General features: G+C 35.4%; 1 protein-coding gene across 12 annotated transcripts in view; it reads left to right on the forward strand.

Moving 5' to 3' along the window:
* KLHL13 (kelch like family member 13) overlaps positions 1 to 23,553 on the forward strand; it is a 462,679-nt gene that overhangs the window by 381,826 nt on the left and 57,300 nt on the right. For 6 of the 12 annotated variants that reach the window (XM_059679895.1, XM_059679896.1, XM_059679893.1 and 3 more), the window contains one exon: positions 4,612 to 4,677. The exons of 3 other annotated variants lie outside the window; for them this stretch is intronic. In XM_059679895.1, coding sequence (XP_059535878.1) covers positions 4,612 to 4,677 — 66 coding nt within the window. Of the gene's footprint in view, positions 1 to 2,852; positions 2,926 to 4,611; positions 4,678 to 15,478; positions 15,794 to 16,279; positions 16,393 to 23,553 lie in introns of those variants that run through there. 3 more of the 12 variants (XM_059679899.1, XM_059679900.1, XM_059679904.1) reach the window with 3 other exon arrangements.

The following is a 23,553-nucleotide window of genomic DNA, read 5'->3' on the forward strand; positions in this document are numbered from 1 at the left end:
AGATTATGCATGCATAAGGATGATGAGACAAAGCTGAATGCTAAATGCAAACATCAAGGAAAGCTTTTCTGGGTATTTGACACTGAGCATAATGGGGTGTGGTTCCACAGGGAGAGAACACTAAATATTTACACCCCAGGACATGTTTCTTTGGTAAAGCTTTTTGTCCTAGATTAATTTCCCAGCTAACACTTTTATCCCTTTTTTAAAGCATCTCCTTCTTACAATTGGATTTTGTCATTTAATACTATGGGGGAGGAACAAACTTTCCACCACCCTCAAGGTTCTTCTGGCTGGTCTAATAATCAAATAGACATGAAACAGATTGGCAAGAGAAAATGACCAAATCTAATACATACATACCAGTATGTATGGGAACCTCATATACATGGGAGTGTCAGGGACCCCACATGCAGGAGAGGTTCAGAGACAGGAAAGGGAATTGTATTTAAGATATTCTGAGGTAGCTTTAGCAGGTTTGACTCAGTGGATAGAGTGTCGGCTCGTGAGGACTGAAGGGTCTAGGGGTTGATTCCCGTAAAGGACACATACCTAGGTTGCAGGCTTGATCCTGGTCCTGGTCAGGGCATGTGCAGGAGGCAACCTATCCATGTGTCTCTCTCACATCGATGTTTGTCTCTTCCTCCTCCTTCCCATCCTCTCTAAAAATCAATGGAAAATAGCCTCATGTGAGGATTAATAACAACAAACCCCCCCAAAAGACATTCTGAGCTAGGGATGAAGTGATGCACATTAGGGCTTCAGAAGGTAACTGCAGGGACAGCACATGTTCAATAATTAGCAGTTTGTCCTGCCATAAGATAGGTAAAAAGTATTTTTTCCTGATAACTCTTACCTTGAGCCAGGCTCTTAATTTAAATTCTTCTAGATAGTTAAGGGAAGAGCAGAAGTTTCTCTTCAGTCAGCGGGGTCTCAGTGCCAATAGCTCAAAATAATTTGCACAGCGCTAAGGCACATCTTGGGGTGGCTCTTTCTGAACCCGCACAATTCCTTATGAGATTCTAAACCTTCTGGATCCAAATCCCCTATCCTCACTCTCCTGTTTCTTTCTGTGGTCTTCATAAATTCTTTGTGTTTCCTGTATGCACCTTCAGGTGAATTCTCTTGGTCTACTGCAAGTAGTAAAACACAATCACAGTCCCCCACCCCCATACCTTCTGCTATTGTGTTGGTATCCCTTTCTCATCATTTCTCTGAAATTTTTAAACCAGATCTGTGATGTATACAGCCAGCAATGTTGCATAGTAATGCAGAGTTGTGTCTAACACAGATCCAGTTCTTTTTGCAATTCATATCCTTTCGTTTTCAGACCTGAGAGTGGTGAAGGAAGTCACTGAAATTAGTATATACTGTGAAGTCTGGGGAGATATGCTTTCTTAGGCCATTTGCCCTCAGGTTCTGACTTTTGCCTTAGTATCATCGCCTCACCATCTTGCTTCACTTTATAGGCAAAGGACCAAAAAGGTTTCTTGAACACTGTGTGCCAAACATTAGAAAGAAGGAATGGTTTAATGAAGGAACATTTAATCACTGTAGACTCAAGTTGCAATGAAATACATCACAGAAAAGAATGGCATTTGAGCTGGATCTGGAGGGATGAGTTGTGTTTAGAAAGTGAAGAGATTTCATGCAGGAGGACTTCTGGAGCAAAGGTGAGAAAGAGCAAAGCAAGTTTGCAATATAGAATGGATTGCTTCTCTGCCTTTTGTGTAAGTCCAAGAGATATAGAATGGGAAGTTGATTTAGGGGATACTAGACAGTGAGCTCATTGGAAGAGTAGATTGGCCAGCTTGTAGTGAGTTCTTAGTGCTGGGCATAGATGCTTAATTAATTCCTTAAGTGATCCATTTATACAACAAATGGCTTCTCACAGCATATAGTGTAAAATCCAAACCTCTTTACTAGCATATAAGGTCTGTATACCTTAAAATTTACCACCTCAACATTATGTACCCTAAACTCCTCCCAGTCACACTGAAGACTTCCCTGATCCTCCTAGCACATTGTATTTCCTCACATCTCCGCTAAAGCTTCTATATCATATCATGTATATCATGGATATACATGTCTGTTTTCTCATTCAACTAGGATCTTCCTGCAAGCAAGGGGTTGTGTCTTATTCTCCTTCACATCAATTATATCTCCTAGCAGAGTACCCACCTAATATGTAGCAAATGCTTAACATGTGTTGAATAAAATATTTATTGACCACTTAATTTATATCATGTGCAGCAGTATTTTAAGAGAGCTATCTAGAAGCAATATGACTGATAGATTGAAGATGGAAGATGCAGAGAGAGAAATTATAAGTATTTTTTGAAATAGCTCATTTGTTTAAACAAAGAAACAGTAAGGGGTAGATTCCTAGAAAATAGATAAAGAATAAAGGATAGGATTTAATGACTAGCTACCAGGGGCACTAGAGAAGGAAAACTTAAAGATAATAAATATTTAAGATTACTTTCAGGTAAACATTTTTTTTTCTAAGATCTCCTGGTGTTAGTATTTGCCTCACCCTGCCTCTGCTCTGAACTGAAGATGAACACTTTGTTCCCGTTTATTGTTGTGGAGCTAAGCTTGAGATTCATGTCGTTATGATATTCTATTTGGCCAGGAATTAAGATATGAAATATAAATAGTTCAACCATGCTGACTACAATTTCCAATAAGGGAAGGTGTACAGTGCATAGGTTTTTTAATATATAAAGCCTGTTTCTGCTTTTGAGAGCTACAACTGAAGTGTTATACCAGGCAGATGCACTGGGGTGCGCTACTATGTAGCAGAGCCTAGCTGTGCATCACAGCTCTCAACTTTAAAACTCCAGAGAATTTGATGAGAGAGGGATCCACAAGAACATGACAAATGATGAGAGTTCAAACCTTAAGAGAAAAATGGGCTTATTGGTAAGAGACCTTTCTTTTCCTTTATTTACTGCTGTTACTTATTCATTAAAATAGCAAGCCTGTTGTTTTCATTTGTGGCTGTGAAGCGGTGTACAAAAATCAATTTTATATGTATTGTAGAATTCAGGAGACATATTGGTAACCATGCAAAAATCATAGGAAGCATATATAAAGCTTGGATTTAAAAAAATCACGAAGGAATTTTTACTTTATTTCAGAATATGCTGTAGATTTATTTATGTAGCTTAAATGTAATACAGGTTTAGAAATATATATGTATTTTTAAAGTTAAAATAAAGGATAGTGACTTGTGTAGATACATAATTTCATTCAGTTACCAGAAGGTGGCACACCAGATTCTTCTTAAACACACAAAGGAAAGGGATAATATTAATAAGAATATAAAATAAGCTGTATTTAAAGACACTTTAATGTATTTTAAAGCAATATATATATATATAATTGTTATCTGCTTGGTGAAACTTAGTGTTAAAATATGACAAATATGAATTTAACCCATTGTAGCTTTTTATGATTCAAAAATAATAATTGTTATGCATATAGCATTTTAAAAGTAGACTTTGAAATAATATTGTCATTAAGGAGATGCTGTGTTGAATTTACAATTTAAAAAATAAATAAAATACTTGCTGCCTACCTTTTGCATAAGAAGTCATTAGATTTAGGATAACATTTTGTATAAGTTCTCTGCCGAGGTCTTCCTAAAGATACTATTAGACTATGACTTTGATTTAGTGGTGACTTTAATAATGCAATAGTGCTTTGTGAGAAGACCCAGAAAAAAAGCCAAAACTGTTTATTTTAAGGCAAAGTTAGATAAGAGTATTGCTTAGTAATGTTTACCTTCTATAAGTGAAAAATGACATAAATGAAGTAAATGTAAATAAATTCAATTTGTGTTAGAGCTCCTCAAACACCTGCCAGTTTTCTTTAAAAATTTTTAAGAGAGTTGATTGTATATGCTGCAATACTTCTGTAGTAGTCTTTATTTTTAAAACTGCATTCCATAGGCAGTACCAGAGTATGTTCATTGTTGCCTTTTGTATTAGCCCAAAGGCGACAGATATATAACAGAACTTCACAAAAACAAAATCTTCTCTTTGGAGACAGTACATCTCTTTATATGTTTTTATTAATTACAAGCACTATGAAAATAAGAAAATTGGTAGTAAATGAACCTAGAAGAACATTAGCCATCTGTTCTCTGAAAGCTTGTAATACGTGTCATTTGTGTTCAGGTTTTTATGGACAAACAGTATATCAGCAAATAATTGAACTTTGGGCTTCCAAAGCTAGAAAATGACAAAGCATTCCAAGGCTGAATATATATTTACTGGAAAAGTGTTTCCTTATGTCCAAATTTGGCTAGTTTAGTCTTTTAGATCAGCTGCCAATAAATGTTGTATTTAATGTCAATCTTTATGCCAGACTTTCTAAAACATTAAGAGAGCTTATAAAAACAAATAGAGTCTTATGGCTTTTAAGTTTTTAAAAATGTTAATTTAGATATTTTTTTAATGGTTGTGCGGTCTTAACTGTTTAGGATTTATAAACATGGTTTATTAATTTACAGCTAAAATATTTGCAGAGTATGCTTTGAAAAATGTAAACAAAATACAATAAAGCCACAATTAACCAGATTTTTTTTTTGCACTCCACTTTCAGGAGACGGAGACAATTGTCTTTAAAACAAGCCGATTTCAAGGATATATTCAAAAAATCAACTTCAGGGTATGTCCAAGGGTCTGCATTTTCCTTTACCTTTTCGTCAATGAGAATTTATTTTCATAAAAAGACCCTGAGATACTATACTATAAGGCATTCAGTCTCAAGAAAACTTTCAATGATATTTAGGGTACTGTGTTTATTACGACAAAGAGAGAGAGAGAGAGAGAGAGAGAGAGAGAGAGAGAGAGAGAGAGAAATTATTCTGCTAAAAAGCACCACGTGTCATTGTATTGTGCTTTGTATTTGCCAATGTGCTTTCACAAATACAAGTTCAGTTGGTTTTCATAACATTGCTGGGAGTCTAGCAAAGAAAGTGGCAGCTGTCCTATTTTAGGGATGAGGGAACGTAACACCGGAAGTCACAAAGCTAGTTGGTGGCAGAGCTGTAGCCAGACCACAGGTGCCTAGCTCTGTCATCTTCTGCATTTTTTCCTCATCAAAAAAGTTTGAAACAAATTTTTAACTTTTCAATTTATATTGCACATCAATATAGCTGCTACTACCTTTGTCTCCTAATTGCTATACTTCACAGTTTCCCACTTTACATCTGTCTGTCTGCCTTTGTGCCTATCTGTCAGCCAGATGGTGACCTTGCTTTCAGACTCTCCCAGACCTGGAAGGATCTGGAGTGTGGGAGGGCAAGATAATGGTTGTGGACAGCGTGGCTTGACAACTAGTGCTGAGCAGCCAATGTTGATATACTGAGGAAGGCCAGGGGCTGAGAAAGAAAACAGAATCTCACTATAGCTGGGGTTATCTTGAGTGCGGGTTAAAGCAGTGTTCCTCCAAGTTTAGTAAAATAGGCATGAAAATCAGTTGGGAGTGCTTGTTTAAAATGCAGACTACTGGGCCCCACCTCCAGACTTCTATAGACTTCCACATTTTAAATATTCACCCCACATGATTCTTATGCGTATTTTAGTTTGAGAGCATCTGCCTTCAAGATAGAGGATGTTTTTCTTGTTATATGTATTGGAGTGTAAAGAAAAGAGCCACTTTTCTCTCAATAGCATCCGTATTCCTTGTCAAAGCATATGAGGGCAGGAGTCAGGCAAGGTCGAGGAATGACAGATATTACTTGCACATTGCTATATCTACCTCTGAAGTACAATAGTTGTTTTATGTTATGTTTGCTAGGAGATATTTTTAAAAGGCTTGTGTCCATTTTTGACTTGAAGATGGTAAAGGGAAGAAAGATTTCTACCAAAAGGTGAAAAATAGTGTAAGGATCCTCAGAGGGAACAGGGGGCAGGGAGGAAATCAACCAAAGATCTTATATGCATATATGCGTAACCCATGGACACAGACAATAGTGCAGTGAATGCCTGGGGAGGGGCCAGGAGTGGGGAGGAGGGGCATCAATGGGGCAGAAAAGGAGACATCTGTAATACTTTAAACAATAAAGATAAACTTTAAAAAAAGTGAAAAATAAATGAGTTCTGATATTCTAAGAGTTAACCTATCCCAGTTTTAAATTTAAATTCATTTAAAAAACTGGCTAGAATACTGTGCTACCCAGGATTCTGGATAGTTAAGGCTTTCTGTCGTAATATATGTATGCTTACTTGTGTTTCATATGTGAATATGCACTCTGCCTGATTCATTTGTAAAGGATTTGTGGCCAGGGAATATTGTATACTTTAACATCTAGCAAAGTCGGAAGTTCTCAGTACTTACCAATGATTGAACTAATTCAGCATGCACATCTTCTCCACACGTTTTGGGCTAGACATAGTGAGTTGATTGATTTTGGTGTTTGTCAAGTTCAAAGAGTCTACCTCACACTGTCAGTAAAGGCTACTGTACTCCAGTTAACTGCCACGTGTCCAAAACAGAAACCATATTCACACGCCACGATATTTTGAATTTAATTTTAAAAATCTGCCACTTGCATCCGTAAACGCTTATGGTGTACAAAGGGATACTGGAGGTCACAGGTTAAACAAATGTGTTTTAGTTGACAAATGCAAAAACATGATCCTAATTCATCAATTTGCTAATGCTTGTTCCCTATTACGGTATTATTTAAGCTTGATTCTGCTGTCTCTTCACCCTTTTTTTGAATACAATTTATGTTGTTCTGTGCTTTACAAATCTGAACCTCAAAAACTGGTAAATCTGGAAGTCCTCAAATATAGATATTTTCATTTGTGAATGAACAGTATTATTTGAATTTTAAAAAAATGGCCACATACTGTATTGCAGTGGTTCTCAACCTTCCTAATGTTGCGACCCTTTAATATAGTTCCTCATGTTGTGGTGACCCCCAACCATAAAATTATTTTCGTTGCTACTTCATAACTGTAATTTTGCTACTGTTATGAATCATAATGTAAATATCTGATATGCAGGATGTATTTTCATTGTTACAAATTGAACATAATTAAAGCATAGTGATTAATCACAAACACAATATGTAATTATATATGTGTTTTCTGATGGTCTTAGGCGACCCCTGTGAAAGGGTCCTTTGACCTCCCAAGGGGTCGCTACCCACAGGTTGAGAACCGCTGCTGTATTGGAAGACTCAAAAATGCTCAGTAGCAACTCTGATTTAGATCAAGCTGAATAAGGAATGAATGAATAAATATATGCTAGCTAAAGGGAAGGTATATTTTACTTGTATTATATAGCTTCAGAATTCCACGAGAAATAATTGATTATTTAAAACATATATTTGATGTTGAAGACATAAAGTGGTTAGTTCTGAACTTACTGGTTGAAGCAGAATTAAAAACATAGTCAGGAAACCCAAATTTAAATTGCATCTAGCTTAAACCTAGGATCACCCTAGAAGATGAACTGGATTTTTATTTATTTTTTAATCAAAATCACATTTACTTTAGTTAGTAATAATAGAACATGAAATAAAGGGAAATAAATGATTCTGCCCCCCCCCCCATTGGACCACCATTGCATCCAAGTAAGGAAGTTAGACATAACCCTGGAATACTTCTGTGGTTAGTTTGTAACACATAAACACTTCATACAACATGAGTTAATGATGTCTTAGAACATAGATTATTATTGAATTGCTAAATATGTTTTTAGGCATAGCAATTTGAAATTATATGCTTTTTGGCTAGTTTTTATAATTTAGACTTACCACCATATATTTGACATATTTCAGTGTAACTGTTTCTATACCCCCATTTTTAAGGGAAAAAACCCACCTTTATAATTTAAAATCACTGAAGAAAAGAATTCTAAATTTGAAAATGAGAAGAATCTCAAAATAGTCATGAAAATAGAGGTATTGAATTGGTTGCAAAATCTCTTGGATGTCACCATAGTAGGCAAATTCCGTAACCATAAACTATACCTTTATGAAAACTGTTAAACCCCATGTTATGGCATTGGATCTCAGGCTTCAAGTTTGAAGTTGAGCTTCTTTGGAATTTAGGATATTTTTCATTCATTATGTAGTTGAAACCTTTTCTTTTTAGTCAATAATAGTTTCTACGGGAAATTTCAAGTTTTCATGGTTAGGCTTGGGGAATGGTTAAAACAATTGAATATAAAGGGCCCCTTTTCATGGAAACTTTAAATAGTATTATTTTAATGAGTCATTAGGATTGGCTTTCCATGAAAGTGTTTGCTTCTGGTTAGCAAAACATTATTGTGATTGCTTTATAAGTATTTGAAACCAGTATTTACAAATACGCAGGGGGAAAAAAAGATGGGAAGACTAGGTAATCCTCTAGGTCTCATTTTTAGTTATAGCATTTATGATACAGGTGTCAATGGTATAACTCCTCTTTGGATGAAAGGATATAAATATAATTTTTAAAAGTAATAACATAATTTTGTTTTAATTGGAATGTTAAGGAAAATGTCATATATTACTCTAAAGGTCTTTTGGTAACTTAGATTTTTACACAAGTATAAGTAATGTAAAATATAGCAAATGATGACTTTCTTTAACTGACATGCCTTTTGAGACTGGGTATGTGATGTGCATATTATTGAAAAGTTTTTTAACCATCATAGATAAACATTATTAGAAATTATTTACTCATATAAAATAGTTCAGGATTTACAAAAATTAAGATTCTCATATTGCTAACTACATTGTCTTCATGGAACTTCTGTAGTTTTGCTTCTATATCTGAGGCCACCAAAATTAAAACAAAGTCATAAAACTATTTGAAAAGCTTTATATTAATGTACTAGATGCCCGGTGCACAGATATGTGCATGGATTTGTGCACCAATGGGGTCTCTCCACGTGGCCTGCAGGAATCAGGCCGTGGCAGGCAGACAGGGAGGAGCCTGAGCTCAGGCCTGGTGCTGCGCCGCTCCTGCTCATCCCGGCCCCACTGCACCCAGCCAGTCCTGATAGGAAGAGGCTCACACCACCTCAGCTGCGCTAGCTAGCCACGAGCCCTGCATCTGGCACCCGTTGGTCAGCTGTGTGGTGTTCCTGCTGTGGGAACACACTGAGCACCAGGGGGCAGCTCCTGCATTGAGCTTAGGCTTTTATATATAGAGAGTTTTTAGTCAGTAGAGCTATATTCTTAACTTTTCTTTCAGTAAAACTGTACATCTTAAATGGCTTTTTATTTTGATAGTTTTGTAGATTTAATGTACAAACACTTCAGGAAATCTAACAATGTTTGGATATTTCATTTACCAAAAGTAATTTAAGTAACTTCTTAGGAAGTTGTGGAGAGACAACTAAACAGATAAATTACCATTATTTGAGATGAGAGCAGAGGTTTTTCATTCGAGCAATCCATCATCACTATAGTGATGCAATTATTTCATTTAAGAACATTTTTGTTATCACACCTATTTTTAACAAGATAATGTACATATTTAATTTCTTTTCATTTTAAGGATTTATAGCCTAAAATTAACAATTTAACAGATGAATATTCCTTTTACCTGAACTTTGCTTTTAGTTATAGCAGAATCAATAACAACATTTAAAAAACCTTCCACGGTATATCCTTTCTTCAACACAATTCTTATGTAATCACTCTGCTTATAAACTCTTTTCAATTTACTCAACAATTATTGGTTAACTGCTCTTCAATGCCAGGAATAGTTGTCAATAAGGGAAATAGAAACATTCAGGGATTCCTTCTTAAAGGAGGAGCAGGAATTTGGGGAGGGCTTCTCAAGCAGATAAAGTGAGACTGGTTAATAATGCAGATTCACTATTAACTGTTTAATAATATGGATTAACTATTAACCGGTTAATAGTGTGGAATAACTATTAACTGGTTAATAATATGAATTAACTATTAACTGGTTAAAAGTGCAGATTAACAGTTAACCGGTTAATAATTCGGATTTTGTAATCCAAAGAAAACATGATGATTTCAAGAGAAACATCAAAAGTGCTTTATTCAAAGTAATGTCCATTGCCAGCTACACATTTCCCCCATCTTTCAGGTAATTTGTGGATACCGTCTGAATAGAACTTTTCTTGTTTTGAGGCAAATCATTCAGATACCAAATTTTCCACTTCTTCGTATGTTTTGAAGTGTTGCTCAGAAAGTGTGTGTGCCATCGATCGGAACAAGTGATAATCTGAAGGAGCAATATAACAAAATAGCATGCATATCAAATCACATATATATCACCATGTGTAACTCCATCTATTGAAAAAAATCCGCATTATTAACCGGCACACCTAGTAAAATTGTCATGCAAATTCTTGTATGTAAACAGTTTAAATTTGAAAATCATTGGTTTCCACCACTACTACTCCTCACACAAACAAGCACTTTGGTTTGGAGCTTAAGGCATTTTTTAATAAATGTGAATACTTAGGAATTAATTTTGTTTGTGCATGACAAAGATACATAAAGACTTACTTGGGTATATGCATCTGGGAATAATATACGAATGAAGCACTCAAGAGTATTCTCCCCCAAAAAACCATAAAGAATGTAGATACTGCAGAAAACAAAAGGAAGAAGGAAGTGCAAAAACTTCTGAATTTCTCATTCATTGCTAACCCTTCTTTCAGCTGTAGTGAGAGAGCAGGGGAAATCAGAATCTGTAAGTCATGAGTCCTCAGCAATTGGATATTACTTGTTATCTGCTCAGTCCTTCTGTGTTTTTGTCCTCATGGATTTGACCCCAAATTATAAAAGGTGCTACGTAAATAACAGGGACCACTACCATTCTTGCTTTCCATTCTCCTTCCAGTCATTTTTTTTCTCCTTTGGTCCCATTAACAGTTGTTTTCTGTTTTATCATCTTACCAGTTCTTCTTATTGTTGTATCTACCCAAAACAAACAAACAAAACCAAGTAAGTTAGTACCCTTCTTCTCCTATGGAAATGTTAAAGATGGGAGAATACATTCCTTATGCCATCATTGCATGAGGAATTCTCCATACATATACATATGCATGTCCATGAATATATACCTGTGCAACAATTGTGTTTTTCTACTTGTTTGTATTGTGAAGGAGATAGGTACTATATTATTCCAAGGCATAGCCACAGTTACAGTAGTCTGTGTAAATCCTATGTGGAGCTATAAGGATTCACACAGTTGTGTTAATGAAATTGACATGTGAGAAGGTGCTTATAAAAAATCAAATGATTACTTTCCAACGTAATTTTATTTGAGAAACATCTGGGATTTTCATTTTGGTTTTTTAGCAAGACTACATATCTGAATATCTAGTAAAAAACTTTAATGTATTTGGTATTCAATTTCCTGAAACAAATAAAAGAAATACAGATGCACACAAGTGTATATAGCCATTCATGTGAACAGTTCTTTTCCTGTATTAAGGACCCCTGAATGAGTAAGAATTTTGCTCTGTTGTGCAGAAGTTAATTTTTTATGTTCTTTAAAGTATTTAACCATCTTACTAAGTTGGATGAGTAGGATGGTTATATACTGATTGGTAGAACATAAACAGAGCACACAATTTGGTATGAACTACAGTCTAGTCTGAGCAATACAAAAATATGGATATCCCAGATTAGTCTGAAGAGATATTGTCAATACTGATGAGAAGATTACACAATACATGCTCACACAAACTGTGGTTAGTGCTATTAGTCTTTAGTTGTACTCACCACAGGAGTAACCAAAACTTGCAAGAAAAAGGTAGGTCAATTCTTAAAGAATATCAGGAAAATATGGAACGATAGGTCAGATACACAACATATTAGTAAATTCCTTTAGTGAAGAGGTGGTACTGAGATAAATTATAACAGTTCATCTGGAAGTTAAAATTTCCTATAAAGTTATTTAGAAATATTTACATTGAGAAAAAATTATACTACTAGATATGTTTTTCATTTTTCTTCCATACTATGACTGGCTTAATTTTTACTTACCTTTTCCTCCCTGATCTTTCCTAAAACACCTTCTGGAATCAAGATTTTGGAAATGGTCTTTCTTCACCCTTTTGTAACTGTAGGAGTAGATAGCTCTTTGTAGTTCTTCTTTCTTTAGAGTACATTGAAATATTTACAAAATGAGGCTCACTTCATATAGAAACACACATCTTATGGAATGGTCTCATCAAGAAGGAGGAACAGTAGGAATTCTAGAGTGGGAGTCTTGGGCTAAGAGATGCAAACTTGGTTTCTAGTTCCAATTCTACAACTAACTAGCAGGGTGACATCAAGTTAACTTCTCTGGGCTTTAGTTTTTTGTTTGTTTGTTTGTTTTTTCATCTATACCATGAGGGTATTGAGCAAGATGCATTGTAAGAGTTCTAAAAATTATAAAAATGTTCTTTCTACATTGGGAGCCAGGGAATTCTGTATTGTAAGATTTGGCCAAGAATATCTCTTCTTGTAGCCTTGGCCAAGTCCCAGAATTGTCCTTTGTTTATTACATCTCTGAAATATGCATTTCACAGGTATTTTTAAGTGATTAGTTAGCGTTCATAAAATGCTTTGAAGAGCTTTTATGAATGTTGTCTTTCTTTCCTGTTTTATGCAGTTGTCCATAATAGAAACCAAATGCTCTGTAAATGAAATCAGTGTTTCCTTTAATGTGAATTAGGGTTTTTGGCATTTCTCAGTCTCAATATTAAAGTAGTGGGACACTTAATCTGCATAAAATTATATTTAAAGCACACGTTTAATTATTTTCTTCCCTTCACTTCGAGGTGAAAACAATTTTAGTTCCGGAATGCAATGGTAATTACACTCCATAGTTGCTACTGGAGTTGCTGTCAGGTAGTAAAATCTGATCAATTTGGAATTTGCTAATATGTAATTCCAGTGATTTTACCTGGCTGAAGTTTATTTCTAAATGATGAGGAATGGTGTTGTTAAACAAATTAATAGTGTAAAGTATATTTAATGGACTATATTTCTACTTAAAGGAATTATTTTTAAAGCCTTTGGCATAATAGATGTTTGCTCATGAGAGATAACTACAGATCTCACCTAGCAGTTTATTAAAGCGAAAGATCTTTGTATAAGTAAATGTCCATCATCAGATATAGTGATGGGTTTGAGTATATTTAAGAGTGCTGAGCATGGGGTAGAGGAAAGCATCCTTATTTTCTTTTCCCTTTGAACAAATACTACAATTGTAGTACCATAAAAACAAGTTCTGAACATTAAGCTTAAAAAAAACCCATTAAGTCTAAGAATAATCTAGGCTGAAAATGAGCATAGATTATTTGGTGGTATTGGTTGATTTCCTTGGGGCCTAATGAGATTATTTACAAAGAATATTGCTTTTAAAATCAGTTGATTGTTCACAGAGGAACAATAATTTGAGAACCTTTGCAATAAAGTGGTCTTTACCTATTTATGAGGGTTACCCTCTTGGAAATTTGGAAAATTCTATATTCACCCCATTTCCCACTTATAAACTGTTGAGTAGTCTTTATAGATAAACTGCTCAGAACACTTTACTACCATATTTTTACATAGGTTTTGGGTTGTTTGTTCTCAGGAGAAGTTACATGTGCAATCACTGCTTTGTCATAAGTTGGAATGTGGTTGAATTTCCTTCCTAAAACACTGCTTCCTTGCTACAAATAGCTAATTTGTAGCTGTTTTATGCTTTATATTTTAAATGCTTGAGAATGCTTTAGGTTTTTGGAATGGGACATTCCAAACTTGCTTGAGTACGTGTTTGTGTTTCCTTCTTGGGGTTTCCAATAGATTGTTACTGCTGATTGTACCTGCAACCTTTTTGCTCCATTACTATTAGGTATTATTACACAAAACCTTCTAATGTAAAATATTGAGCATTGTTTATTTGTATTAGTGGTGGGCTTTTTTTAACCTTTGAAATATATTTTGGTCACCAAGCTATGGATAAATACTCCTTTCTATGATTCCTTTGAAGATGTCTATGAGACAATTTTGTGTGTGGGTACTAAAGAACTGAAAATATAATTTAATCCTTTGAAATGTTTGTTTTTTGGGGGGTTAATTGTATATGCTAGATTGAATAAAAATTAGTTGTGAGATATTGATGGCTGATATCTATTTAATATTTAATAAAGTTTATGCATTACTGGTCAATATTTCAAAATAGTCTTTCAATCTCTTCGTATATATGAATGTTTATGTGCATATACAGGGTGTCCCAAAAATCTATACACTGTAACAACTGATAGCTCAATTTTGAGAATGAAATGTATTTTAATAAACACTGCCTTTATAATTATTCAAAGTGTGTGTATATATTTTTTGGGACACCCTGTATATGAATGTGTGTATGTATATACTGCATACCTACTGTGAGTCTGTTTTTGCCCCACCCTGTATATGTTTGGGTTTCATAGGAAAATACTTTTTGCCTGAATGTTGATGTGTATCTTTAAGGAAGGTACTTGTTATTTACCTTAGCTGATTTGAGTCTGTATTTCTAGTGTATTAAATTATATATTTTGGAATTTTTAAAATGGTATGCTTTATAGAAACATTGATCTGTGATTTTTGAATACAAGGGAGAAATCCTCTTAAGGAGTAAGTCTCCTTTAAGAGTAAATCTTTTAGAAACTAGTAATAATTTGGAAAGAGTATCTGAAGCCCACTACTCAAGTTGGAAGCACAAGTTTATTGTTTAGATACAAACTCGAAAGTAAATACCAGCTCTTTGTCACTACAGTGATTTTTTTTTTAAAGGTACTGGCTTTTGTGTCAATGGTAGTCTGCCTTTGCTAAGCTTTCACTGATGAAGAGAGATAATTCTGCTTTTAGGTAAAAGTGGAAGGGTGCTGTGAAGCTAGATATTTAGTGATGGTGACTTACCTGCATCAGAAGTAAAATACTTCAGCCTGAAAATAAAGAGTTCAGCACAATACCAGTTGTCCTATTTTCCCGTCTTAGAATTGTGTAGAAAATTGCGAGTTTGATGCTTTAAACAGACACTTAAAACAATCACTTTCAGGGCACTTAGGATGCTATTTTCTGGCAGTATTTTAAAACAATATAGATGAACCTTATATTTCCATTGCTTTCATGAAATACCTCAAGCTGCCTTTGACAGCAGCTTTAGTTTTTGAACCTCCTTGTCAGTCAGTAAGCCCTAGAGGTTACGGGACCGGCTGCTAAGCTTTGGAATGGTCCCTGCTGGACACCTGCTTGGCCAGCAGCATTGGTCTCTCCTCTAGGCAATTTGTGAGCTGTTTGGGGGCGGGGGAGGAGTGGGGGGGTGAACGGGAGGGGAAAGGGGGAGAGAAGAAGGGGAGGGCAGCATTGAATTAGATTGTTGATAGCGTCCCTCTGAGGACTGCTATTAAGAGCATGCTACTCTGTACTTCTCTGCTGCAGAAGACAGAGTGATTTTCGTGTTACCACAGCATGTTGTAAATGTATGAGATTTTGCTCATCCCGGCTTGGAAATAAGAATAGGGAAAGGAGAGCACCTTGAATCAGAAGCTACTAGAAGAACGTGCAGAGTTCTGCAGCAGTTTATATTTGTTCTTACATTTTGCCTTCTTCTAACTGGAAAACAGAGAGACTGGCATTTTTAAATGGGCTTTTCCCATAATGGCATTCTTGTATTGTGTGGCCAGAGCTTGCACAGGAGGAAAGCAGGCTGCTGAATTTAGTCACTGATCTCTATTAGCTGTGGCCTAAGGCTATGCTGAGGTTTATATCCCATTTGTATTGTTGCAGCTCAAAAGAAGAATGTTCAGAGGATGACAAGTGTATTCTGAGTAGGTATGTTGTTTCATTTTCATATGAAACCCATCTATTTTTTTCCTGCTACTATTGGTCAGAAATCAGGTTAAGAGGTGCAGAATATAGTACAGTGCTGCAGTATCCCGGTTAAGGTAGAACAATGGCAATGCAAGCTTAAAACAATACAATAAAAAGCAAAACCCTAGCTGCTTTTTATTAAATAAAGCTGCATTGTGCCGTATGCACAGTGCAGTCTTAAAAAAAATATACTGCAGTCAACGCTTTCCTAACGAGGTGGCACTATTGTTGAGTTAGAACGATAGAATCATCATATTGCTTTAGGGGACAGGAGGATTTAAAGGAGGTACCTTGCAGCCCTATCTTACTGATTGGAAGCATCGGTTTTAGGGCACTGGCAGAATCCTTTGCTTGTTCTCCGCGGCAGCCACTGCTGTGTCAGTACAGTGTGGAATGGAAGTCCTAGTTGGTAGTCTGTTATGGAAACGCTGTTTACTGTTATTGTAGTACCGTGGTGACAACATGCCATTGAAATGGAAAACGAGCTCTCCTGCTATCTGGAAATTCCCAGTTCCTGTGCTTAAAACATCCAGGTCAACTCCACTTTCTCCAGCATACATGTAAGTGAGAGAAAATAGGATATTAAAGTGGGATTTCATTCATGAATCAACCTTGTGGCAAAAGGGGGTAAAAATCACAAACAGCAACATCCAAAAATGCACAAGATTAAAAACTGCAAGCGTGCTTATATTTAAAGATATTGGCATGCACACATTTTACCTTTATTTTGTTTCCTTAGGAGTTTGTTTATTTTTATTTAAAGTGCCTAATGGTAATTTAATTACTAATATGAAAGTCTTGAGATATACCTAAGGAATTGCACAAGTATAAACTTTAATCTTTTACATTGGTTTTTTTTTTATTTTTGTATATCTGAAGTACTTAAGGTGACTTCTTTTGTGCAGCGGCACAAAAAGCTTCTGACGCTTGCTCTTGGTTGTGTGAAATATGGAAATGCTTTATATAATTTTTTAATGAATTTGAAATATTTAGAGTTAACACATTGTTAATAAAATGAATCTTTTAATCAGGACTTTTATATTTGAGCTGTGTCTGAATAGTAATCAGTTTAATATCTCTTTCCCAGTTTTATAATTCTGGTTCTGAGGTGTAAGTTTGAATTTGTGCAAATTACAGTTGTACAAATAGTTATTTATACATGTGGAGTTGAAAAGTACATGATTCAAATGCCTATTTTAGAATTTTATTTTAAGTAAATGTACACTGAAGTATATTGGGCATTTTTTCTAGAATATTTGGAAATCTTATTTTTCAAATTCACAGTGTTGCTTCCAAAACAAAATCCAGGAGATATGATAAAATATTGCTTTAAAGTATTGTCTGTGATTTTTTTTTTGGTGGAATAAGGAGTGAAAGCTGTACCTTTTTAAAAAATAAATATTAGTATTGAGTAAAGCTTTTGAGCATAAGTCTGTCTTAACTGTCAGTGTTCCCTTTAAAATATTTTTCAGTAGGAGAGATGTGGAAAATTCTTCCTGCTTTAGATTAATTGTGTGTTTAGAAATCTGGTGAGTTGCCATTTTATTACTTAGTTTTTATTTTTTTATGAGGTTCAGATGCACAGTGGCGTCTATGTAGTTCTTTGAATGGCTTTCAGCTGCTAAGGAAATAAGTGTGCTTGTGCTCTCAGTCCCAAAGAGATGATTCCCTGGAAAGCGCTGGAAAATGAGGACATTTTAGTTAAATCCAGTCATCATTTCATTTTTTTATTTAAAATATCTCTTTTTAGAGATGCTTCAAATGATTTTATCTGTTTTGGAGTTAAACTCTTTTCCCTATAAATTATATTTTAAGTTATATTTGTAAAATAAGAAAAAAAGATCAGCTATATTTGTTTCGCAAAAGCTGTAGTTGTCAAAAGCACAAAAATAATGGAGGTGACAAGTTAATGGAGTTCCTTCAAAATTTTTCAGAAAATGTGATGTGCCTGTTGACTTTATGAAACTTAGCTGGTGAGAAATGACTAAAGATTTGCCAAAAGGAAGTTTATCATCAAAACAAAACACACACCCCCAACTAAAATCAGTAGGTTATAATTAATAATGTTTAATGATTCTAGTATTTCTACAATATTTTACTGTCCAAAAGATCCAAAGTATAGCTCCAATTGCAGCTGGTTTAAAAATACTGCACGTTTGATTAATTCATAATAGCCACAGAGTCAGATATAACCCAATGCAACATCTTTAATGAATAACTTTCTTCCTTTTAAGTATGTACTCACCTCTTTGACCTGATGATATGAATGAATTGATTTAGAGGATAGAAGCTAGAAAATATCACAGACCTTGCATGTTGACATTGATTATTGGTAGTACAAATAGGTATAATGGAAAAATATATTCAAAGAGGTAGCATTAGCCTAGACTATTCTGACATTGTGATGGTCTATATTATTAAATTGGCCTTAATTTATTTTTCTTTATAAATAAACACAGGTTTGAAATATTATGTAAATATACATGAAGAAAATATGTTAAATATAGGAAAAGACTAGCTTAGGAAGTTTAAAAGCAGCTTTTAAAATAAATTTAGAGTTCATTTACTTACTTGACCAGAAATAAAATTATCATGTTTAACATGTTGTTCTTGTCAGTGCTTCTTTATATTCCATGACACTTCTACATACAAAATGATACTTAAGTTTAGTATTATTTTTGCTTTCAAAAATTATAATAGAGAATACTGGGTCAAATAACATTATATTTATTTTCACAATCTTTCTGCTAGCAAACAGGTTAAATGGTTATTTGTGTCTTTTGGGTCTAAAGTCTTTGCATTAAAATGGAATAAATTCTGACACCGATAAGATGTGATGTTTTAGAATTTACTTGTGAAATAATGTATAAATAATTAAAATAGTATCTTGAATATAGAATTCTTCACAGTTAAGAAAGCATATTTTTTTAGGTTTGCTTATGTACCCGAAACACTGGTTTGCAATGTTTTATCGTTATGTACTATGATTTGTCAAATACATGTTATGTGGTTTTCATTGAAGACGGGTACTTTTTCAAGACTAAAATTTCAATATGAAATATTTTTGGTTGTAGTAATTGAGCAAGTACGGAAAAACATAAAGGCTCTTTACAGCCTCTTTCTAAACTCAGTGTAGGTGCTACTTAGCTAGAGAGAGCCTTCCATTGATGCTGTGGATAGGGCAGTGCTGCTACACTAGTGAAAGCTACAGTAAGGAATGTTTAACTTACTGCAAACATTGAAGAGAAAGGCTATTTTTCCTTGTGGGTTTACATACAGAAGTTTTTCTTTCTGATTCTTTAGAATATGAATGACAGTTGAAACTTCTCCATATTTTCAAGACTTATTGATGACTAACAATATTTTTTATAATATTAGGGGAAATAGTTTTTTATATAATTCACGTTTCAAATTGTGTTATAATATGATTTGGGAAGAGTGGAATATTTTAAAGACAAGAGATTTAGGAAACAAATCCTTTGGCCTCCAGATAGATTTATTACCAAATGATTAGTCTTTATTGGGTAGACTTAGCCTTCCTTCAGCTTCAGTTTTGAAAAGTGGCAGGGTGGTGTGCCATCCATGTAGAATTCTGAAGGGACTGTCTTGATAGAAGTCTGAGTGACATGTTTGTGTTCCACTCTTTTCAACAGTAGGTTGAAGTTCAACCCTAGCCTGAGGGAAGATCTTCTGGTCAGTGTAAACTGAATTAGTTAAGACTCTGCTCCTGACAGGTGTGAATCATATAAATTAACCTGTCATTTTGCCTAAATTAAAAAATACACTCCCGTCTTAGTGGGTTTCTGGTGTTTTGGTATTCATCGTTTTAAAATAGCAAATGGTTCCTTCTGCCTAATGTTACAGGATTAATGTATTGCTAGACTCTAAGGACACACTGAAATAGACCAGGATTAGCATTAGTGATCTTTTTATCTTTTCTTCATAAGCAATACATTTTGATAATAGTAGTGTGACAGTTGGGAGTAAGATAATAGGTAAGAATTAACCAGCTCAATATAACAAGGAATTCTAGCAAGACTGACACTAAGGGATATTTTCCTTAGAATTTTGCCCTTCTCAAGGAAAAGGACAATGAGTGTAGAATGAGTATTGGTGAATTAGACTTTTTCTCTTCTGGCCAATGCACTTGCATTCAGTTAGCTTCCTGTTTACAATGATTTTGTTTAATATGCAAAATATATTTTATAGTAAATATCAATAGCACAATATTTTATAGCAATTGTTTTCTATAATTTCATCATTAAAATTCAGTGTCTAGATTTCCTGAGAAAAGAGTATGCATACTATATAAATGTATTTTTGTTTGTGGGTGAGTCAAAGGATAGACTAAATTAAAATATGCATGTGTGTGTTCTTTTTGCTTAATCCCTTCACCAATAAATTTAATAAAAAATTAAAACATATGTATTTGCCTAATGTGACATGTCTAGCTCCTAAGATTGTCTTTTTTTCTAATTTGGTGAATAGAAGAAAACTTGTGGTTTTAGATATCTTTTTTATTTAGCAAAATACTTATTAAATTGATTATCTCACATTAGAAAAGAATATACTTAGTCACGTTCACAATTAGCATAGACATAAACTTTTGTTTTGTGTCTGCTTAATTTGTTTTCACTACATATGGTCAATCAAACAAAATTATATGGAGCAGTAACATAAAGAACTCCTAAGAACAATTTAGTGTTAGTCTGTAACTTTTGTGGCATATTCTCTGGGAATTTCCATTGTCTGAGTTTGCAAAAGGGCTAGCTTTGCCCTTATTAATGGAAAACCATGGAGATAAAGTGACCTTAGAGATAATTTAGAGAATCCAATACCCCCTTTAAAACAAGAATCCTTCCTGTGACACCTCTGAAATATGGTGATACATCTCCTCCTTGATGACGGGCAGCAACAAAGAGCTTACTACCTCATCAAGGCAGCACCTTTCATTTGTGGACAGCTCTTCCTTGCATTGAGCAAAATCAATTCATATCTTTTATTTCCTGTCCCTAGTGTGCCTTATCAAGCTATATACTAAAAATATCTATTTTCTCCATTACGTATAAGTCTGGAAATCTTCTCTAACTCATGTGACATGTTTTCCTGACCCTTCACTCTGCTGGTTGTCCTCACCCAGATATTTTTTTAATGATAATCTTTATATGAGATACTACATCTGAATACAATGTTTTTTTATATGGTCTGACTAGAAGAAGACACCTCTGTCCTTTTATACAGATGCTCTGCTTGTCTTATAGAGCCTGGGACTATATTATTTTTTAATCATAGGGTTCACACTGGACCATGGTGAATTTAGAGTTTACTAACTTCCAGAGGTTTACACATGGATTGCTTGCTCTTCATATTCAGTGTTTATTCTTTTAGCTACTTCAGATCTTTTAGTCTGAGGAAGTGTGGCATGTGGAAGTGAAGTTAAATTTTTGTTTTAAAGCCTATTGTGTATGTTTTTTTAAAAAATCTCATAACCATTTAATCTAACTGAAAAACGTTGCATACAAGAAACTTGTACTACAGACAGCTAGTATTTTATATGCTTTCAGAAATTTCCAAGAATTTTACTTGTTAATAATTAATCTAGATTCATTTTTTATCCTTAAATGAATGTTAATTCCAAGTACCCCTCAAAAACAGTTGCCCCACAGGGGAGAGAGGTGAAAATGCAAATCTTATACCATCATGGGAAGTCTGGCTAAAAATTATAAGAATTCCAGACATTCTCCTTGAAACTCAGAATATTTAGTGGGGCCAATTTAGGAGGAGGGAAAAGAAAGAAGAGACAATAAGCAAGTTTTTGTGTTAATGACTTTATTCCTTGTGATTAGTCAAGAATTATAAGCATTGTGCATGATACTGTAAATTGAAATGGCAGTTAAGTGTATTGCTTTATTTTCTTAAGACTGTGAGAAAGGCGGTATAAAGGTGAGATTCTTGGGGAATCCTATATAATAAAAGCCTAATATGCAAATTGTTCCCTCGACCGAGAGTTTGACCGCTTGCTATGATGTGCGCTGACCACCAGGGGATGGTGTGGAACATGGCAGGCATCAGCAACAGGGTGCTGGCAGGATGGTGGAGCAGGTGAACAGGTGGCACCAGGCCAAGGCAGGCATGAGTGGGGGCCCGATTGCCCTGCCAATCACCCCCTAGATGGTGGCCAGTGGCCGGCAGGTCCTGATCATCCAATTGGGGCCAGGCCCTGACCTGGGATGGGGAACTGGTGGTGGGTGGCAGTGACCAACCTCCAGTGGCGCCCGGGCAGGAGGCTGCGAACTCTCACCTGCTACCTGGGAGCAGGGGTGATGGGGACAGAGGTGAGGGGTGTCCACTGAGCTTGCGCTCATTCCTCCTGCCACCCTCCCCCAGGACACGAGGGCTCGCTTGCCGGGGAAGCCCCCTGCGCTCAGGTGCCAGGTGCTCGTGAGGAGCCCACCCTGCACCTGTGTGGCCTCTTCCAGATGAGCCAGGCCGCAGCCACCAGGACCGCAGGGGTTGGTCGGGCTCCCCGTGGGTTTGTGCAGGAGTCGGTCTGTGAGGCCGGCCAGGAGAAAGCGTGCTGCCCACCCAGCTTCTGTGCGGTGCCACTGGGCAGCCCAGAGGCCCACATTGCACCCCAGCCCGTGGCGTCCAGCCATGCTCATTGCATCTCCACATGGGGACTCGGGCACCGTGACTCAGGTGGAGGGGGTTGTGTGGGGGCCCGGGGGCCCAGGTGCTGCCCAGGGCCCAGAGGTCAGCTGGGACCTGTCCTTCCACGCCAGATGCTCATGGTTCAATTGCTGGCCAGGCCTAGGGACCACACTTGTGCACGAATTTTGTGCACCAGGCCTCTAGTTGGTGCATAAAGAAGTTAATGAGTAATCCATTTTTGCAAGTGCTTAGTTCTTTTTCAATCACCTTATATAAATGAATTTATAATATTCAAAAGTTATTTACTTCCTGTTATGTACCAGGCATAAATCTTCTGGGTATTAGGGGTAAAGTCCTTGCAGTCATTCAAAATGACCATTCTTTGTCTTCCATACTATCTTTATTCACAAATAATGTAATTGCTTAATTTATTTTATTGTTGTGAAAATTCTTACCCAAGATAATCAAATTAAATAACATGTTTGTTTACTGTATCTTCAGTATTGATAACAAATTTAATGGCAATGAAAACACTACAGAAATGTGTCTGGGCTAGATGAGAAGACAGGAATTAGGGCGAGATACTAGGTTTTAAAGTGCAATTTATGTTTAAACTTGATAGTAATCTTCTTAAACAAGAAGAACAGAATGCCATACTTTAAGTTGGATAAGGTTTAGGTGCTTTATAGTGCACAAAGATACATGTTTTACCTTCTAAGTAGCAATAATTTGATCCTGGACTATACAATGTAAATTTGGTGAAATGTAAAATTGTATCGTGTTACCAATTTTAGTAAAAGATTTCCAATTAGATGACTTCCTACATGTATATGTTCCTACAGGTAAATGTTGTTTTTACCCAATTTTGCCACATTTATGGTATGGTAAGACAAGCATGCTCAACTTGTTGGAGAGTACTTCTTATGATATGGTTCAATGGAGAAATGAAACAAGTTGTCCTTCCATAAGAAAAACATAGTTAAAAATAACTTTGAGAACACTAAGAGCTTAAATCTTGAATCTAGCCTATATAACAGATGTTATAAATTTCATATGAAATTTTTAAAAAT

The sequence above is a fragment of the Myotis daubentonii genome, chromosome X (assembly GCF_963259705.1).
Source record: "Myotis daubentonii chromosome X, mMyoDau2.1, whole genome shotgun sequence".
Lineage (NCBI taxonomy): Eukaryota > Metazoa > Chordata > Mammalia > Chiroptera > Vespertilionidae > Myotis > Myotis daubentonii.